The sequence below is a fragment of the Lagopus leucura genome, unplaced genomic scaffold (assembly GCF_019238085.1).
Source record: "Lagopus leucura isolate 7727_CA_CO unplaced genomic scaffold, USGS_WTPT01 Super-Scaffold_760, whole genome shotgun sequence".
NCBI classification, from domain to species: domain Eukaryota; kingdom Metazoa; phylum Chordata; class Aves; order Galliformes; family Phasianidae; genus Lagopus; species Lagopus leucura.
The window spans coordinates 12,706,841-12,722,691 of NW_024962257.1; the positions used below are offsets into that span (position 1 = coordinate 12,706,841).

The 15,851-nt window shown below is 41.9% G+C and overlaps 1 protein-coding gene and 1 long non-coding RNA gene across 2 annotated transcripts in view; both read left to right on the forward strand.

The window, feature by feature from the left end:
• Positions 1-2,064: 2,064 nt before the first annotated feature.
• Positions 2,065-3,668, forward strand: LOC122175973. Its single transcript, XR_006177598.1, has 3 exons — positions 2,065-2,148; positions 3,061-3,163; positions 3,545-3,668. It is a non-coding gene; the product is annotated as an uncharacterized LOC122175973 (long non-coding RNA).
• A 634-nt stretch (positions 3,669-4,302) lies between these two features.
• The window catches only part of LOC122176147 (dynein axonemal assembly factor 8-like), a 76,753-nt gene continuing 65,204 nt past the window's right edge, over positions 4,303-15,851 (forward strand). Inside the window, exons 1-6 of the mRNA XM_042864459.1 lie at positions 4,303-4,354; positions 4,436-4,511; positions 4,915-5,061; positions 5,832-5,897; positions 8,528-8,896; positions 10,659-10,815. Of these exons, the coding sequence (XP_042720393.1) occupies positions 4,955-5,061; positions 5,832-5,897; positions 8,528-8,896; positions 10,659-10,815 (699 nt within the window). The 5' untranslated portion in view covers positions 4,303-4,354; positions 4,436-4,511; positions 4,915-4,954. The remainder of the gene's footprint in view (positions 4,355-4,435; positions 4,512-4,914; positions 5,062-5,831; positions 5,898-8,527; positions 8,897-10,658; positions 10,816-15,851) is intronic.

Consider the following 15,851-nt stretch of genomic DNA (forward strand, 5'->3'; position numbering starts at 1 on the left):
ATAAGCCTGGAAGCTGGGTCCTGGCTTCTGAGAAGCTGCTTATTCTCTTTCTGTTGTCTGTGCAAAACAGTTGATCTCAAACACCTGTCTTATGTTCAGATAAGGGTTTTTTTCCAAAGCTATTTAAATTCTGCCCAACCGAGTGCTGCAATTTCACATCTGATGTGTTTTTGTTTGTTGTTTTTTTTAATTTGTTGGGTATAAACTACTGCTGTTGTTTGCTCAGATGTTAGGTCAGTGTAAAGCAGCCTGAGCACTGGGCTATCGGGCTGCCTAATGAAGGTGTAACTGAAAAGAAAACTGGTTTCTGAACGTCAGTCAGGTGGTGACAGCATGGAGTTTGTCACCACAAAATGGTGAAAGTCACATTACAGGTTTTCATTTAACTTCTCTTTTTTTTTGTCGTTGATAGTCTGACTGTGAGAGTGATGGGGAGCTTTTCATCTTCCAGCGAGAGCAACCCAACTTAATTCCTGACCTGTCAGATGAGCTACTGGAATTTTCCCTGGAAGACTCAGACATGCAGGTTGTGACCTTTGTGTGCAGGCTGTATTGCTGTAAACCCACCCTTCCATCCGTTTCCAATACAAACAGCTGCTTTTATCTGACCAGTTTGACTGAGTGCTGTGACAGAAGAGCATGGAGTCCAGTACTTTCTTCCATCAGAAGTTAGATCTTCTCCCTTTAGTGACCCTTTTAAGCTGTCATTTTTTAGATCTTTTCTTCATGCTATCGTCTCTTAGTTTTATTTTCCTTTTACATTTTTGAGACAATGACACTCCTTAGCTCCAACTGACGCAGATACCCTCTATTATTAAAATGCTAACTAGCCTTTTCTTTGCTCATCGTCCTGTCTCTCAAGGAATTTTTCAGTCGCTTCTAAATCTAATCTTGTTCTGAATAATGTACATAATAAAAAGGGGGAAGGTATAATTTTTTTTGCGTAATAACAAGTGCACACTGAGATACAAATCACCAATTTCTAGTCAGAAAGATCATACAAATACTTGTAGGCTGACAATAACACCAAGTCCTGAAGAAAGATGCTGCTCACTGACTTTATGGACCTTTCTGTAATAAGCTCAGTACTGGAAAATTACCTGCAGCTCAGCTGCTGAGGAGTTCTACCCTCAGTTTGTGCATTCACAGAAGCACTGCCGTGGCTTCTAAGTTTCTGAGGGTTTGAAATAGTTTCAGCCATTACTTTGTGTATGCAGAAAAAGAATTACTATGGTAGTATATTAATGAGGATCAGTATGAAGCTTATCTCTTATACTGCTATTCTGAGATAAAATGTTTACATTACATCTGCAGTGATGAAGACTAGCCATCATAAGAAGTTATAAGAGAAGCCAACTGAACCCATTTCATCACGGGAAGGCCAACTTACTGTGCTGCTTTTCCCCATTCATTAATCTCAGTGTAAGAAATGTTGTATGGTGAGCAGATAGAGGGCTAATAAATGTCAAGAATGTTTTTTAGCACATCCTAAAGCTGTAGTCTTTGCAAAGTGAGGTCTTACTGCTCTCTGTGGTGGATGTGGTTTGTGCTGTTACCAGATGGTGACTGAGCTAGAGCTGCTATCTGCCAATCATTTGTTTTGGTTTCCTGTCAGCTCCTATAGCTCAGGAGATGTAACTTTTTGCATGTATATATTTCCTTTACTGGTAGAAAACACAGGAAAAGAAATGGAATGGAGATCTGAAGAGTCTTGGCCATCAGGAACAAACAGATGGTGCTCACGTTATTTCAAAAGAATATGTTCAAGTGATTAAAGACGAGGCTTCCAATCTTTCCAGCCATACTGAAGAAATTCCAAGCCAAATGGAAGCTGTTCTTGAAGAGTCTCTTGCAGATTCCACAGATGGCCTTGAAGAGGAAGAACCAGGAAGGAAACAAGCCAGGGAAAAAGGGAACTCTTGCCTTAATACATCATTGTTATTGGAGGAACTGTGCAGTAAAAAAGAGAGAAGAAAGCTGATAGAGACAAAGATACTCTCAAAAATATTTCTAGAGCCATCACCAGGCCACGCTGAGCTAAATAATAATCCTCCCTCACGTGGCATGAGCAGAAGTCTGGAAAGAAGTGCTAAAGAAGAAACTTCTGCAGCTGGCCATCTTCAGGAACTAACCCATCTGTCACTGCAGGTAGGTGCCCAAGCAGTTTCATGGAGTGCTGCTCATTCAGTAGAGAAGCTGCTGTATTGCTTCGAGAATCCTGCTAAAATAAGAAACCAAAATGCCAAACTCTGCACGTGACAGCATTTTACTTTGTTGCTTTTGTTGATGTCCTGAATCTGGGTTTTCTTGGGTCACGTGCTATGCAACCTACCAAGAAGCTGTCTTTGTCTCATGGGGATGCCACTGTGTGTCCATAATGGTAGCAGAAGTTGTTGCTCAGTAGCATGGTTAGTGATCTTATTCACAAGCACCAACCGTGGCATCTGTCCCTAGGAAAGCAGGGATCTATTTTGTTAGTTAAAACAATGAGCTTTTTGGCCTTCCAGCATCTTGTCTCTTCTGTAGCACTATGGTAATATCAATTCACTTGAATTATTCATTTCTTCCTTAATGTTTGTATTATATAATGAACTTATGTGTTGCTTGTGGAAATGCTAAGTCACAGCCTGAAGCAGCGATGGAGCACCTGGTGGGAAGGCAGGGCCAGCCCAGGGGAGCTCAGGGGCATGCAATGCACTGAGTAACCAGAAGGGCTGGAGCCAGGAACCTCCCCTTCCCAGCCCTCATTTAAGGGCTGGCAGTGGAGATGAGGGCACCTCCTGCTGGAAATATCTGCCTACCTGAGGCCTTCCAAAGGCATGCAGCTCCTTTCCTTTGTTTCTGTGTCTATGGCTGCTGCATTTGGACTCCTCCTCGTTTGCTGTAGCCAAGGACTTTGCCACTATTATCATCCCATTATAGTGTTACACTTCTGCATTTAGTGTTTATGTATGGCAGAATAGCCAAGCAGATTAGCACCAAGAGCTGAATTAAAGGAGCTTCTATTTTGTAACAGCCTTTTGATGGTGATTTTTCCATCACAGTCTGGTTGTTTTTCAGAATACCGAGAACTGGGATCTAGACAAGACTTCTGCAGAGCTGAAGCAGCAGAAAAATACACATAACACTCATGCAGAAGTTGCCTTCTCCTCAACAGATTATGGTAATGCTGTTCAACTAATACCAACTACACTGAAAATATGTAAAAACAAGTAAAACTCAGTTTTGTATATTTCTCATTCCCTGCTACGTCATCTTGGATGTGGAGGTGATAGTGGTGGTGGGGTTTTTTGACAATTTCTTTAGAACACAAAGCTTCCTCTGGGTCTTGCTTTTGTGGTTTGAAATCAGTGCTCTGTGGCCTGCAATGGCCCAAGGCAAGACAGATAAAAGTTTGCAGTGTGTTTAGTCAGAGCTGGATGACAGTGGTGTCTTTATCCCTTCTCTCTGGCTGTAGAGAAAGGTACAATGGTGAAAGGGTATATTGGGCAGTTCAATGGCAGAAGACCACAAATGATTATTTTTTTCTGCTGTTCTCCTATAGAGACCTTCAGAGGTAGATCTGAAAAGCAGCTCATGGAACAATTAGAAGAGCTGTGTGACAGGCAATCCAGGACATTGTCTTTACGCTGCAGGTGGCCATCAGCCAAAATCTCCATTCAAGAAGAGCAAGAGAACAAGAAGTAGGTCCTTCCCTCCAGTTGTCATATACAGTAGGTAGTCATTATTAGCAGTAAAAGCTCATGTTGTAGCTGGAATATGCTACAGCGGTGTTAAAGGAGGAAGCTAGGTCTTGGTCATTCACATATGCTTGATTTTTAACAGTCAGTATCCTGCTACCTTAGCATTCTCCACCAAATGTGAGTTTTCTCTACATCTTAGCAGACACACTTGAGGAAATCAGGGGAGCAAAGCTGAGCAAATGGTCATGGCTGGTTTTTTTTGTAGCTTTGGTACTTCTAGGGTTTGCAGTTTCTTTTGCTGCTCCCAATCTAGCTGAAATGTGAGATGCCTTTTTTCTCTTTTAAGGTATTCATTTAGATGTCAATGTGTTTTGCAGGGTCTTTTGTGAAGGAAAGTGGTTTCCAGACTGCTCAAAATCACTGGTAGTGGTACAGAGATGTATGGGACCTACTGAGTCAAAGCCTGAATTGCAGATTGAGCACCTGGGGAAAGGACCTGGTCAGCCCTGGGAGCACAGGTGGAGGCAATTCAGCTGTGTGAGGGGAAGGGGTGGAGCCTGGCTGCACCTCTCAGACCTCATTTAAGGGCTGACTGCCACTGGGGAAAGATCTTTGGTTGGAGATCCTTTCCTTGTGGACTTTTCCCTGTGAGCCCAGACATTCAGAGATGGGTGAGCACTTCTCCTGCCCTTAGTTATTACGCTTCCTCTGTCACCGTTCCACCACGTTGATCCTTCTGATTGTTACAACAGGAAGTAACAGTGGAACAAGCCTATTAAGTGAAAGGTGAAAAGCATCCTTGCTGCCAGAGCAGGGGAAGCCATGAAGGTGATTTGCATTTTCTTTATGCTCCGAAGGATAAGATGGGATTGCCAAAGGAGGCAAAGAGGAAAAAGGGGCCTGTCTTTGCTGATTTGTGCTGGGCTCTTTTTAGACTTACAAGTTCTTTGGTACTGTAACTGTCTGCCTTTGTTCTACAGAGTAGTTTTATGATGTTGGCTTTTAAGAACAAAATATCCCTCATCATGCTGCCAGTGATCTGTATTCCTAGGGGAGCCTGAATCTTACAGTTCAGTTCTGAAAGGTGATGGATAGTAGGCAGAATAAGAGACTGCAGTAGCTGAGCATTAAGCTCCTTTCACAATCCAATTTTTATTGTAATCCGTGCCCCGCAGGACATCTTGTGTTGATAAGGTGCAGGAAATGCTGAAACAGTGTTTTCTTTACTTAGGGATGTTGCCTTCCTCTCATCTTCACCAAGTTCTCTGAGGATGGACGCAGTGAGATTGCAGTGCCTGCCAGAGCCTCTAACTGTGTACATAGATTTAAGAGATGCTGAACCACAGAAGTTGGTAACGTTCCCTGATGAGAAACAGAGGTAAATTCTGGCTTTGTTAGTAGTGAGAAGTCAGCAGCAATCAGTGGAGAATTGGGATGCAGACAGAAGGCTTCATTCTTGTGAATTGTAACTTTAATTAAACTTCTATGACCTTAGTAGGAAAGCATAACCCATAGCAGAGCATGCAAGTACTCTGAAGAGAGGAATAACTTTTCTCAGAACAAGTACAGGTGCAGGAAAGGAGACAAACACAGAAAAGACATGCAAACTGTCCAGGGAATAACACTTAGAAAGTTTTCCATTCTCTGAAGAAGTGAGCAGTGACTGCAAGGCAATGCTTGCAGCTGTTGGTTGGAATTGAGCTAGCATTCCGACAGCTTTGATTATGGAATGGTTTTGCTTGACTATGTTCATGGCAAGCAGCTGTTGGTGCTGATATCTCAGTCTCCCATGTGATAAGGAGGCCCTATATAGTCAGTTCTTGGAAACCAAATTCACCTCAATCTGCAACAGATTCTAGCAAAGTTGTCTTTTCTTAGAGGTGAAGGTGCCTGAGATAGCTCTGCTCCCTTTTTGGGATGCATGTTTATGAGAACCCTTTTTAATAAAGAGCAAAGTGCAGCTAACACATGACCTAGGGGTGCTTGAATTTTTTTTTTTTCTGGGATAATAACATTAGAAACTATCAATAAGGCCTAGAGATCTGCCCAAAAAGTCTCTCCTCTTTTTCCTGATGGCCCTAAAACTTAAATCTTGGAAATGGCCACAATTCAATGCTCAGTTTGAACACTGTCCAATTTATTTCATAGTGCAGGTGACAGCTCCACTGATGAAGATGAGACTGTGACTGTTATGGACCAAGAAGAGAGGAAAATGTAAGATTCTTTACCTTGACCATAATTCAAGTGATGTGATAATTAACTTCTGAAATTAAAATTATTCCTTTAACAGTGATTAGAGGGAGAGCTCACACATGAAAGTATCTCTGTTTCTTGTATTTACATCAGAAGTGTCTAGCCTAATAACAGAAGTGTTTCAGCCTGGACCCAGAGTTCTCTTGCATGCTAAAGATACTGAAGTCTGACACCAACTGTCAGTGTTTGAGGCTGTGTGGCACCTTGCCTCTTTACAGCTGCGTGACAACACTTTAAAGAAAGTAGACATGAGTGGCTGGGAAACCTGGCTCTTTCTACAGGCAGGTTTGAGTGCTGTAAGAGCTGTTTTAAATTTCAAAAGACTCAAAACCCTACTTTCAAAATGCTGTAGGGAATTGACTCAGTCACACCTTTATTTTTAGAAATAATAAAGTAAGCTGGAATGTTGGTTTAAGCATTGAATACGTTGTGTGGGCAGGGATGCTCACAGCTCCCCTTAATTGTTCTTACATGTGTTCTTATGTACAGTTATGGAATCCTGCACTGTAGATTCTTCAATAGGCATAGATGCCAGGCCTTTCCTGTTACTAAATTCAGGCCTTGATTCATACTCATAGGTGGTTATTCATCCCTTTAACGTGAAGTAGGTATGTCGGATCTTAAGTATCTGACTGCTTTTATCCTGTGTTATATTTAGAAGCCTGGTGCATGGAAGTTCGCGTTTCAGCAGTGCAGTGGGCAAAGAGGAACATTCTGTATTGTTTTGCCTTTGTTTTTAAGTAGTCTGAAAGAACAAATGATTCGACAAGGAACAAAGCCAGCTACTCAGCATAGTTTGTAACATCTAATCCCAAACCAGCATAAAGCAGGGATGAGAGATTGCTTGGGGAACTCTCGCTGGCACTGACGCAAATGCAGAAGTTACATCAGTGTAAATCTGGAGTGATGGAGAGCAGAGCTTAGCTGAGTGCATTTTTATCTGTTTTAAAGTTGCTGAAGTAAATACACATGAAACATGTGGCAAACATTCAGTTCTGTTTCTAAATAAGAAAGCCTCATCTCAGAAGGGTGAGATGCTAATCTCCTTAATGTGAGTTCGGTGCCATTTTCCATCTTACCTGGATGGAGCTATTAAACAGAGCTGCATGTTCTGTAGCACAATGTGCCTCCATGTTAGGGCCTTAAGTAGAGTGATGATAGCTGGGCACTTTCTTAGCATAGAAAACCACTGTTAATTTATCCCCTGAGTGCTCAGATGATCAGTGCCGTCCCTAGCACTGTGCTGTAAGGCCGTTGTCCAATACATGCTTCCATCCTAAAATTCCTGCTTTATTTTCTGACTTTACTAAAGCAGGCAGGAGAGCACAAGGCAAATTTGGTTTTCTTACTAGAAATAAAGGTCAGCAACACTCAGGAACTTACAGATGTGTCGGTAGAATCCTTCCTTCTTTCTTTCTCACCTGCTCTGTTCTTGTCTGACTTACTCTGTGGTAGAGCTCGAAGGCCTGAGGTTGGTGTTAACCTGCAACTCTGACTGTTTCAGGACATTCTTCTAGATTCAGGAAGGAGAAAAAGAAAAAACAGCAGGAAAGTAATCACTGGCAGCCCACACGTGTGCAGATGAATTCCACTCACAGCTCAGGATCTGAGTTCTTTGTCTTGTAAATGCAGGGAATGTTGTACTACCCATAGAATGTCTGAGTTGGAAGGGAGGAATCGTCAAGTCCAAGTCCTGGCTTTGTACAGGACCACCCAAATATCAAACCATACTTCTGAGAATGTTGTCCAAACTATTGTGGTTTAACTTGGGAGGCAATTAAGCAAAGCCCCATACACTGCACAAAACTTGAACTCCAGAAGACTTGATGCCATGACCAATTCTTTTCTACTGACCTTGGTATCCAGTGGGAAGGGGTTAATGTACCTGTATTGCTTAGGAATCTTTAATGCTCTTTAATGCTGCAGCTGTCAATGTTAAATGTTGATACAATGGCTGGAGAAATGAGTTTCTTAATGAGGAAAAAGTGCTTTCTGGATTTTCTTTGTTCTTATCAGCTGCTACTTAGGAGTAGCTGCAAATTGGTGGCAGTTTTGTAGTAGATAACTTGGGAGCCTCATTGCTGAACAGAGCTACAAGGCAGAAGAGCCCTATTTGCTTACCCTGTCATGATAGGGCACTTCACATGGGAGAACAATCACAGTATTGTACTACTAACAGCTCAACACCCCATGGACTGGGAGGAGACACAGGTGAAATGAAGCTAAACACCTCAAAATGCAGTGAGTTATTAGATGGACTCTTCCTGTATGTGTGTTTGAGTTCCAATGCTCATATCCCAAGAGGACAGAAATTTGCAGACACTGATTTCCATGCTGACATGCCTTTTGTTCAGGGCTCTTATACTAATTCTCTACTGACTGTAATCCAGAGGAGGGAAACAAATTCCCAATAAGATCAGATCATGTTCTGTCACTGTCTTGTTTGTTGCTTATGTGCTGGTACTGCTATCAAAGACTATTATCTGTGTTGATAACCCATCCTTGTTTTAAGATGCCCCTCATGAGAAATTCTTCAGTGTGGGCTTTTTTTTAAATGCTCTATGTTGATTAAATCTTTATTTTATTAGCAGGAAGAATTGGTCAGGGAAGTGTCAGCTACTGCAACAACTCCGTAGAGCCCGTAAAGAGGCCTCAGAGGTTCTTCACAAAGCATCTGCCCCAGCTGGAAGACTCAAGGGCACAAAACAGGATCCAGAAAGTCTGGAAGAGATGGATGCCTTTAAAGTCAGTCAAAATCAAAATTTTAAAGTGAGAGAAGGGATGAATGAGGTCATTACCAGGAAACTGGTGAGGCTGGAGCCAGAGAAAAGAAATTCTTCCTCGTCAAGCCAGAGAGACAATGGAACTGATATAGGAACAAAAAATATAATGAAAGCTGAGAAGGTTCAACATTCAGGAAGCGCTTCAGAATCTTCTCTACCTACAAAAGAATTTCCAAGGTATCACACAAGAAAAGTCACCAGTGATTTTCATTATGGCTTATCAGATTGTGTGAGATTAAAGAACACTACTTGCATGGGATGTGAGTTGGAGCGGAAGGTTGTCTGGTTTTCTTACCTAGGAAGTCAGCTAAGCCTGGCAGCTGTTGTAGAACATTGTGGATGCAGACAGACTTAGTAGATCAGAGAATTGGACTGAGATTAGACCTAGTAAGTTTGACCACTTCCTCTAGGTTTTGAACCTAGATAAAAGGAGGATAACAGCATTGATCTGCATTGTTAAGGATAAAACAGATTTACTGCACAAAGTATCATAGAAAATGGATCTGGAATTGTCTATTCCTCTGCATCAGTGTAAGCTGAGCTACAATCTAATCCTTTCTTCCTGATCTTTATGCAACCTAATCTCAAAATCTTCAATGGTGAGGATTCCCTGTCTCCCCAGGTAGTACATTTCACTGCTTGATTATTCTTACAGTTTGAAAGCTAGCAGTTCATCCAATTTAAATTATCCTAGCTCCAATTTAACTTTATTACTTCTTGCATTCCTGATAACATGGAAAATGACTTATTCCCTTTCTTGGCATAAAAAATACCTGTGCAAACTGGAAGTTGTATAGTGTCTCCCTGTATCTTCATTTCCCCTGAACAAAGCAATTCTAACTGTCATGAAGAAAAGAAGGGAAAGAACTCAGAGAGCAAAGTGTAACCACGAGGAGCTGGTTATACCACAGGAACACTCCAGAAAGCTAAAAAGGAGAAACAGTAACAATTGAGGCAATCAGAGAGCTTGCTCCAGTTATTCCTCAGGCTCAGTGGAGTGCATTCAGCCTGAAGTCTAATTTCAAACCGAGATCAGGTGGCCAACTTGTGCACCTGCCCATCTATTTGGGAGATCTCCTTTTGCTGAGTTATATTCTGCCCACTGTTTTCAGCATGACACTTAATATTTTGATATGGTTCATAAGCCCTTGGAAAAAGATTATAATCTGCCTGCTCCAGAGCCTTACTTTTTCAGTGTTAACAGTTGCCTACCACTTAAACACTACAGCTAACATGTACTTGGTTTAAATGGCACGTGGTTCACTGTGGGTTGTTTTGTCAAGTGATTCCTGATATTAAAGCTCAGTGCTGCTATCAGTTCTGTAAAATACCATTTTGTCTGCCTGTTAGCCTGCCACATAGATGTGGCTTGGCAAGCTGTTGCTGAGTAAAACATCAGGATGGTTTTAGCAAATTTCAGTTTTCTTTCTTATAATCATTGGGTACCTGAGGCTTGCAAGCTTGTGAAGAAATTGAACTTAGTGTTTGCTGTGGAAATGGCAGATGAAATCTTGCTGCAGACATCAAAATACAGAAAGGCAGGTCTTGCTTCGGGGAAAACTCGTCGCTGTTTAGCACATAGAAAAGGAAACAGAGTCAGAAAACTATTTTGGTGAGGGGAAAGGGAGTGAAATCTTGAACAAGTCTCTGCTAACTGGCATGTTTTGGTATCCAGCCAGTTGTCACCACTTATCAGAGGTTTGAGGTCTGCTCTTTTCCTTTGCTATTTTTACATAGACAGTTTAAGCGATGACAATTTCTTGTGGTCCTCTACCTCCAACACCATAAGTGCTTTTTAAGACTATTCTAGCCTTTCAAATCATGATTCACCCTCAAGTGTATGGTATAAATATAAGGGAAAAAAATGTAAACGGGAGAACAAGGGTGTCTTTCTCCCAAGTAAAAAGTTAAAGCAAAGAAGTATCTGTATATTTTTCAGGACAGAAGAAAGTAACAGAGAGCTATCCCAAAAGGAAGAACAGATGAAAGAGAAGCACGTGAGATGCAGATTCCAGGAGCAGCTGGAGAGATGGCAGCCTCAGTCTGTTTCTGGAAAGCAGCCCATGGCAGAGAAAGCACCTGTTCTGTTCCACATGGTTAGTAGTTCAGCATAGGACTGTCCCTTTCAGAGTGACTTCCTGGCCAAATTAGATGTGGTCCTAGAAGCAAGAAGTCACTGTTGTTGCACTATTTAAAATCTGTGGGATGTTGTTTTGTTTTTTGTAGAGCAGCATTACCTGGGTGGACAAGCAGTCCTACAGCTCTCCTCTCATGTTAGTGACATTTCTTTCATCTCTCCTGTATGAAGTGTGCTCCTTGCATAGCTGCCCACCAGGCTTGGTGTATGAGGGCATGGCAGAGGGCATGGCAGGAGTCCTGGCTTGCTGAAGTCACCAGGCTCAGGGACATTTCCTTTGCTGGAGCCAGACTTTCACACATGATCTTTCATAACTTTTTAGAAAAATATGTTTTCATTGTTGTACTTCTGAAACAAAGCCTATGCTGAGTACTGTCTAGCAGCTTTGTACTTCTCTTCTGTGGGCATTTTTAAATAAACTCTCATTGAGGATTGTGATTTAAATAATAAATCTGGCTTTTGGCTGGAGCCCTGATTAGGGGAACATGAAATTACCCTGTTTTTTTCCTAAAACGTGGCTCAGGGAACAGAGCAGGGTTCCTTCAGAGAAGGTTTGTATGTGTAATCCTAATTCATCCTTGCACTGATTTCAGTGAGCAGAGAATGTAAGAGAAGATAGGCTGCACAGTTTGTCCACAGGTGCACGGTAAGGATTTATCTGGACCAACAGCACTGATACAGTGTGACCTAAGCTCAGGGCTGGACTATTCAGCTGTGCTTGGTTTTTAATGAATTGAATGCTGCATTTCTGCAGATTAAGAGCTCACTTTTCATGTTGGATTAGTTGCTGTCAAGAAATACAGGACCAACAAAGTAGCAGGTGAATTCCTCCTGTATCGAGCTGCTCTGGAATGGACAGTGCACTGCACAGGGCTCTGTTCCCTTAACACCTTTGGTCCCTGTTCTGAAGGTTGCAGAGGTTGTGAACCCAGCCCTCAGACTTGCATCTTTCTCAGTCTGCTGGGAGGTGCTTCCAGATTCCAGTTAGCCCTCATTAAGATGCAGGCACTTTCTCATCAGAGATGTACTTGAGCTTTGCTAACTCATTCCTTGCAGCGTACCAAGCGATTACGGGATTGTTCTGCATCTTGATCGTTTCCCATATTTGCTGCACTGACGCCAATGAAATGAAGATAAAGACCTGGTACTGCGGCTTCTCTCGAGTGCAGCTCAGGGTGTACCTACCCTGTAGTCTCCCTGTAAATGAATCACAGTGCAGATGTACCCCTCATAGCTTTAACCATATTACTGCCAGTCGGTCAAGGCAGCATCATAAGCTAATTGATGCGGCCCAACTGCTGGCTGGTCCCTACAGCAATGGTCAGAGTGCGTGGGGGAAACGTGCCCAAACCTACGAGGCACTGTTGATAGATACAAAAGCAGTACAACCCATCATTTTTACTGCAGCTATTTTTTACTGCGTCTTTGCTCTTATTTCTTCTTCAGCAATATTCATTATTAAAATTAAGAATGAAAAATGGATCAGCATCATCCATCAAATGCGAGTCATTTGTAAGATTACTTGAAATTTGTCTTGACAGCAGCCTTTTTTATCTTTGAGTTAGAGCAGGTTTCTCTGTTGTTTTTTTTTTTTTCCCTCAGCTGTACACAGGAAGGCAGAAAAACTAGAATGTTTTGACACTTAAAACTAAAGAAGCTGTAATTTGGCAGCTGCTTCTCTCAGTGAAAATATCTAATATCTATATATAAACATGTATACCCAAAGAAGAAGCAAAAATGTTTGACAAAGTAGCACGCTTTGAAACTTGTTTTCGAGTCCTTTGTTTTGGCAATGATAGATGTTCAGATCTGGAACACTTGTCATAGTTTCCAGAATTCCTCTGACCATTTTTTAATGTACATAAATAATTGAATAATAATCAGAGAGGAAGTTTAGAAAGTCTGTAATTAGTGGAGCTGAGGCGCTCAGAAAGAAATGTGAAAAAATACAGAATAAAAGCTGCATTATAGTTACATTAGAGTTCTTTTCTAAAATGTAAAAGCAGTGAAATTCAGATTTAATATTGCTGGGTTTTAACCTAGTTCAGTCAGGCTCTGCAGTCCTCTGCACTCTGTAGGATGCACTAAAATAAGCAAGGATCGGGTTTGCAAAGAACACTTTCAAAGCTGCACGGGTGACTTGAGATAGCAAGAGTTCACTTTCGGGGTCTTTCAGCATCTAAAGAGGGGGCTGATATGCAGTGGCATTTTTGCATTTTCAAGACAAGCAAGTATCCAGTTCCCATGAAAATTGGCAGTTTCATTCTCTGAATTCTACCTGTCATTCAGATACCAAAAATGCAGACTGCTCATGCAATCTGACCCAAATCTTACTTTCAAAAATGCATGGTGGAGTCTAATTTATTTATTTGCTTATTCTGCCCTCGCCACAACTTTCACTGAAACTTAAGGCTGACATAAGTAGCTTTCTTCTGAAAACAGACCCTTAGCCACATTTTAACCTTTAGATCCAGTTCAGAGCTGATTTAAGCATCTGCTGTTTTGCTGAAAGCCAGCACTGACGTAATCTGTGCTGTAAGGTCAGGTTGAATTAATAGCTTAAAGTAACATGTAGGTTTTGGTCAAGTGTTTGAGCTGAGTATTATTTACAAGGGAGATAGAGAAGGAATGTTGTGCAGCATGTGAAGCAGATATGTGGAAGGTGTAAAGAGAAAATGGGTGTAGTGGAGATGTTAAATCAAGACTTAAAGCAGTGATTGAGCACCTGGGGGGCCAACCCAGGGGAGCTCAGGTGCATGCAATGTATTGAGTGACTGGAAGGGCTGGGGCCAGGATCCCCACCTTTCCAGCCCTCATTTAAAGGTTGGCAGTGGAGGTGAAGGTATTTGCTGGAGATCCCTGCCTACCTGAAGCTTTCTTAGGGTAAGCTGACTGTTTCCTTTGTGTCTGTGCCCACAGCTGCTGCACTTGGGCTTATCCTCATTTGCTGTAGCCAAAGATTTTGCTACCCTGCTATTACTGCTGTTCTTTCCATTGTGTTATAGTGTTACAATGGATTTGGCCTGTCATTTAATGGATCTTGTCTATTATGATAGAGTAGCTTAGTACTAATGTTGATTTCCATATTACGTTGACATGTTGGTAGGATGCAAGTAATAATAGTTGCTTTTGCCTGGCTCAAATCTGATCTATCTATTTATTTTATTGTTAGGGAGCAACACAAGCAGGTTGCTTTGTAAGGGAAAGCGCACCAGGAGCTAAAGGTGACAGCGAGGCAGGTAGGGATGGGGACCTCACTGTCAAGGAGTGCAGTGCCCACAGGAGCAGATCAGGACCAGTGAGGGTAACCAGCTGCTTACTCTGCAATGATGAGGTAGGTCCAAGAGCAAGGCAGCAAAGCCGGATTGGTGAATTAGGGGCAGAGTTAGATGAGTGAAGCATATGGCCAGGCACAGCTGTACCTGCAGTGTAGCTGGGTCAAGGACAAGTAAGTGTTTCAGCTTAAATGCAGCTCAAAAGCAAAAAGAAAGTGGCCCAGCGGAGGCTTCATGCAGGTTTTGTTTCTTGCAGCAGCAGCATCAGAAGTTACCCAGCTGTGCTGTGTCAGAACTGGCTTTGAACACAGGCAGCTGAACTGCTGCAGAGGGTGGTGCTCATGGCCCTGATGCTTCTTATCCACCTTTAATTTACCACACAAATGTCAGTTTTTCTTAAATTCTTACATTACTGGGACAAAAGGCTGTTTTACAGTAGGGCTACAGTTTGATTCTCTGTTTACCTTTTTTGCTTTACCGTGATATGGCAGAACAAGATCACGGAGTTCCAAAGCTATTAGGAACCACCTTGTTATCAGTACCTTATAAACACTGTTTTATCTACCTCATACAGTCAAACTATTTAGAAAATGAATGCATTGACTCATACTGAGGCATCTAATTTTTCTTGGCTACACAATCACTTTGGCTAACCTTGTGTTAGTAATTATATTACTGTAATCATCATCTTATTGCAGCTTAGCCTTACAGCTGGCTTACTAAACAAAAACATTCGAGCATGCAGCAATCATTCTGGCTTAACAAATACATCATGCAGACACTGTCTTTTCCAAATTGCAAACGTAGGCTCTATAACCTTTCTCAAAATTGGCAGGATTGTGTTTTTTATATTAATCTATCTTTGATTCAGCTCCTTGATGTCAGGTGAAATTCTTAGACTTAAACTTAAATCTTATTTCAGTTAAGTGATCTTGATGCAGTAACTGAGTTTTTCCATACCTGTATTCCTTGAATCTTGATCTTGTAACTTTAAGTCACTTTGTGACCAATTGACACTAAAGCAGTCACTACACTTATACCTGGGTGAAGGCAACTGAACTGAGCATTTAGCCCTTCTCATTTTACCATAGATTAAAAAAAAAAAAAAAAACAAAAAAAAAACCAACTGTAAAAATTAGAGTATTTCCTACGCTACATCTTTTTCTGGCGTGGGAGCTGAGTTTGGCTTGTTTTTCCCATCTTCTCAGCCTTGGTCTGACTCTGGGGTTGTGGCCAGCAGTGATGTGCCAGGCAGCCAGCAGATGGCCCCTGCATTCCTCCCTTTTCATGCAGTGAGGTATTTAATGAGTTCCTGGAGCAAGGCTGAAGTCTTTTCTACTTAATGAACCTGCTGTCTCAACTCAAGAAAGGCGTAAAAATAAACTAAAGCAATTAGAGATGATGTAGTTAAATTTAGCTTGCAGAAGAAGGAGGCCAAAATTCCTGTTTGTGCCATCAGTCCAGCACACAGGATTTGGAATCATGTGGAAGTTCCTAAGAAAATGTTTTTCTAGCACAGGCAACTGTTACCTGGCACTGAGCCTGTGTTTCTGGCCTCCTCTTCATCTGCCCACATAGTGCCAGAGTAAGAAAAGGGAGGATTTGCTGGCATGCTTTCTGGTAAGGTTAAGCTCAGCTGGTTTATGCTCTCCTTGGTTGTAGTTAGCAAGCTAGAGGAGCCGAGGCTGCTACTGCCTCCACTGTGGCCCACGATGGCAGA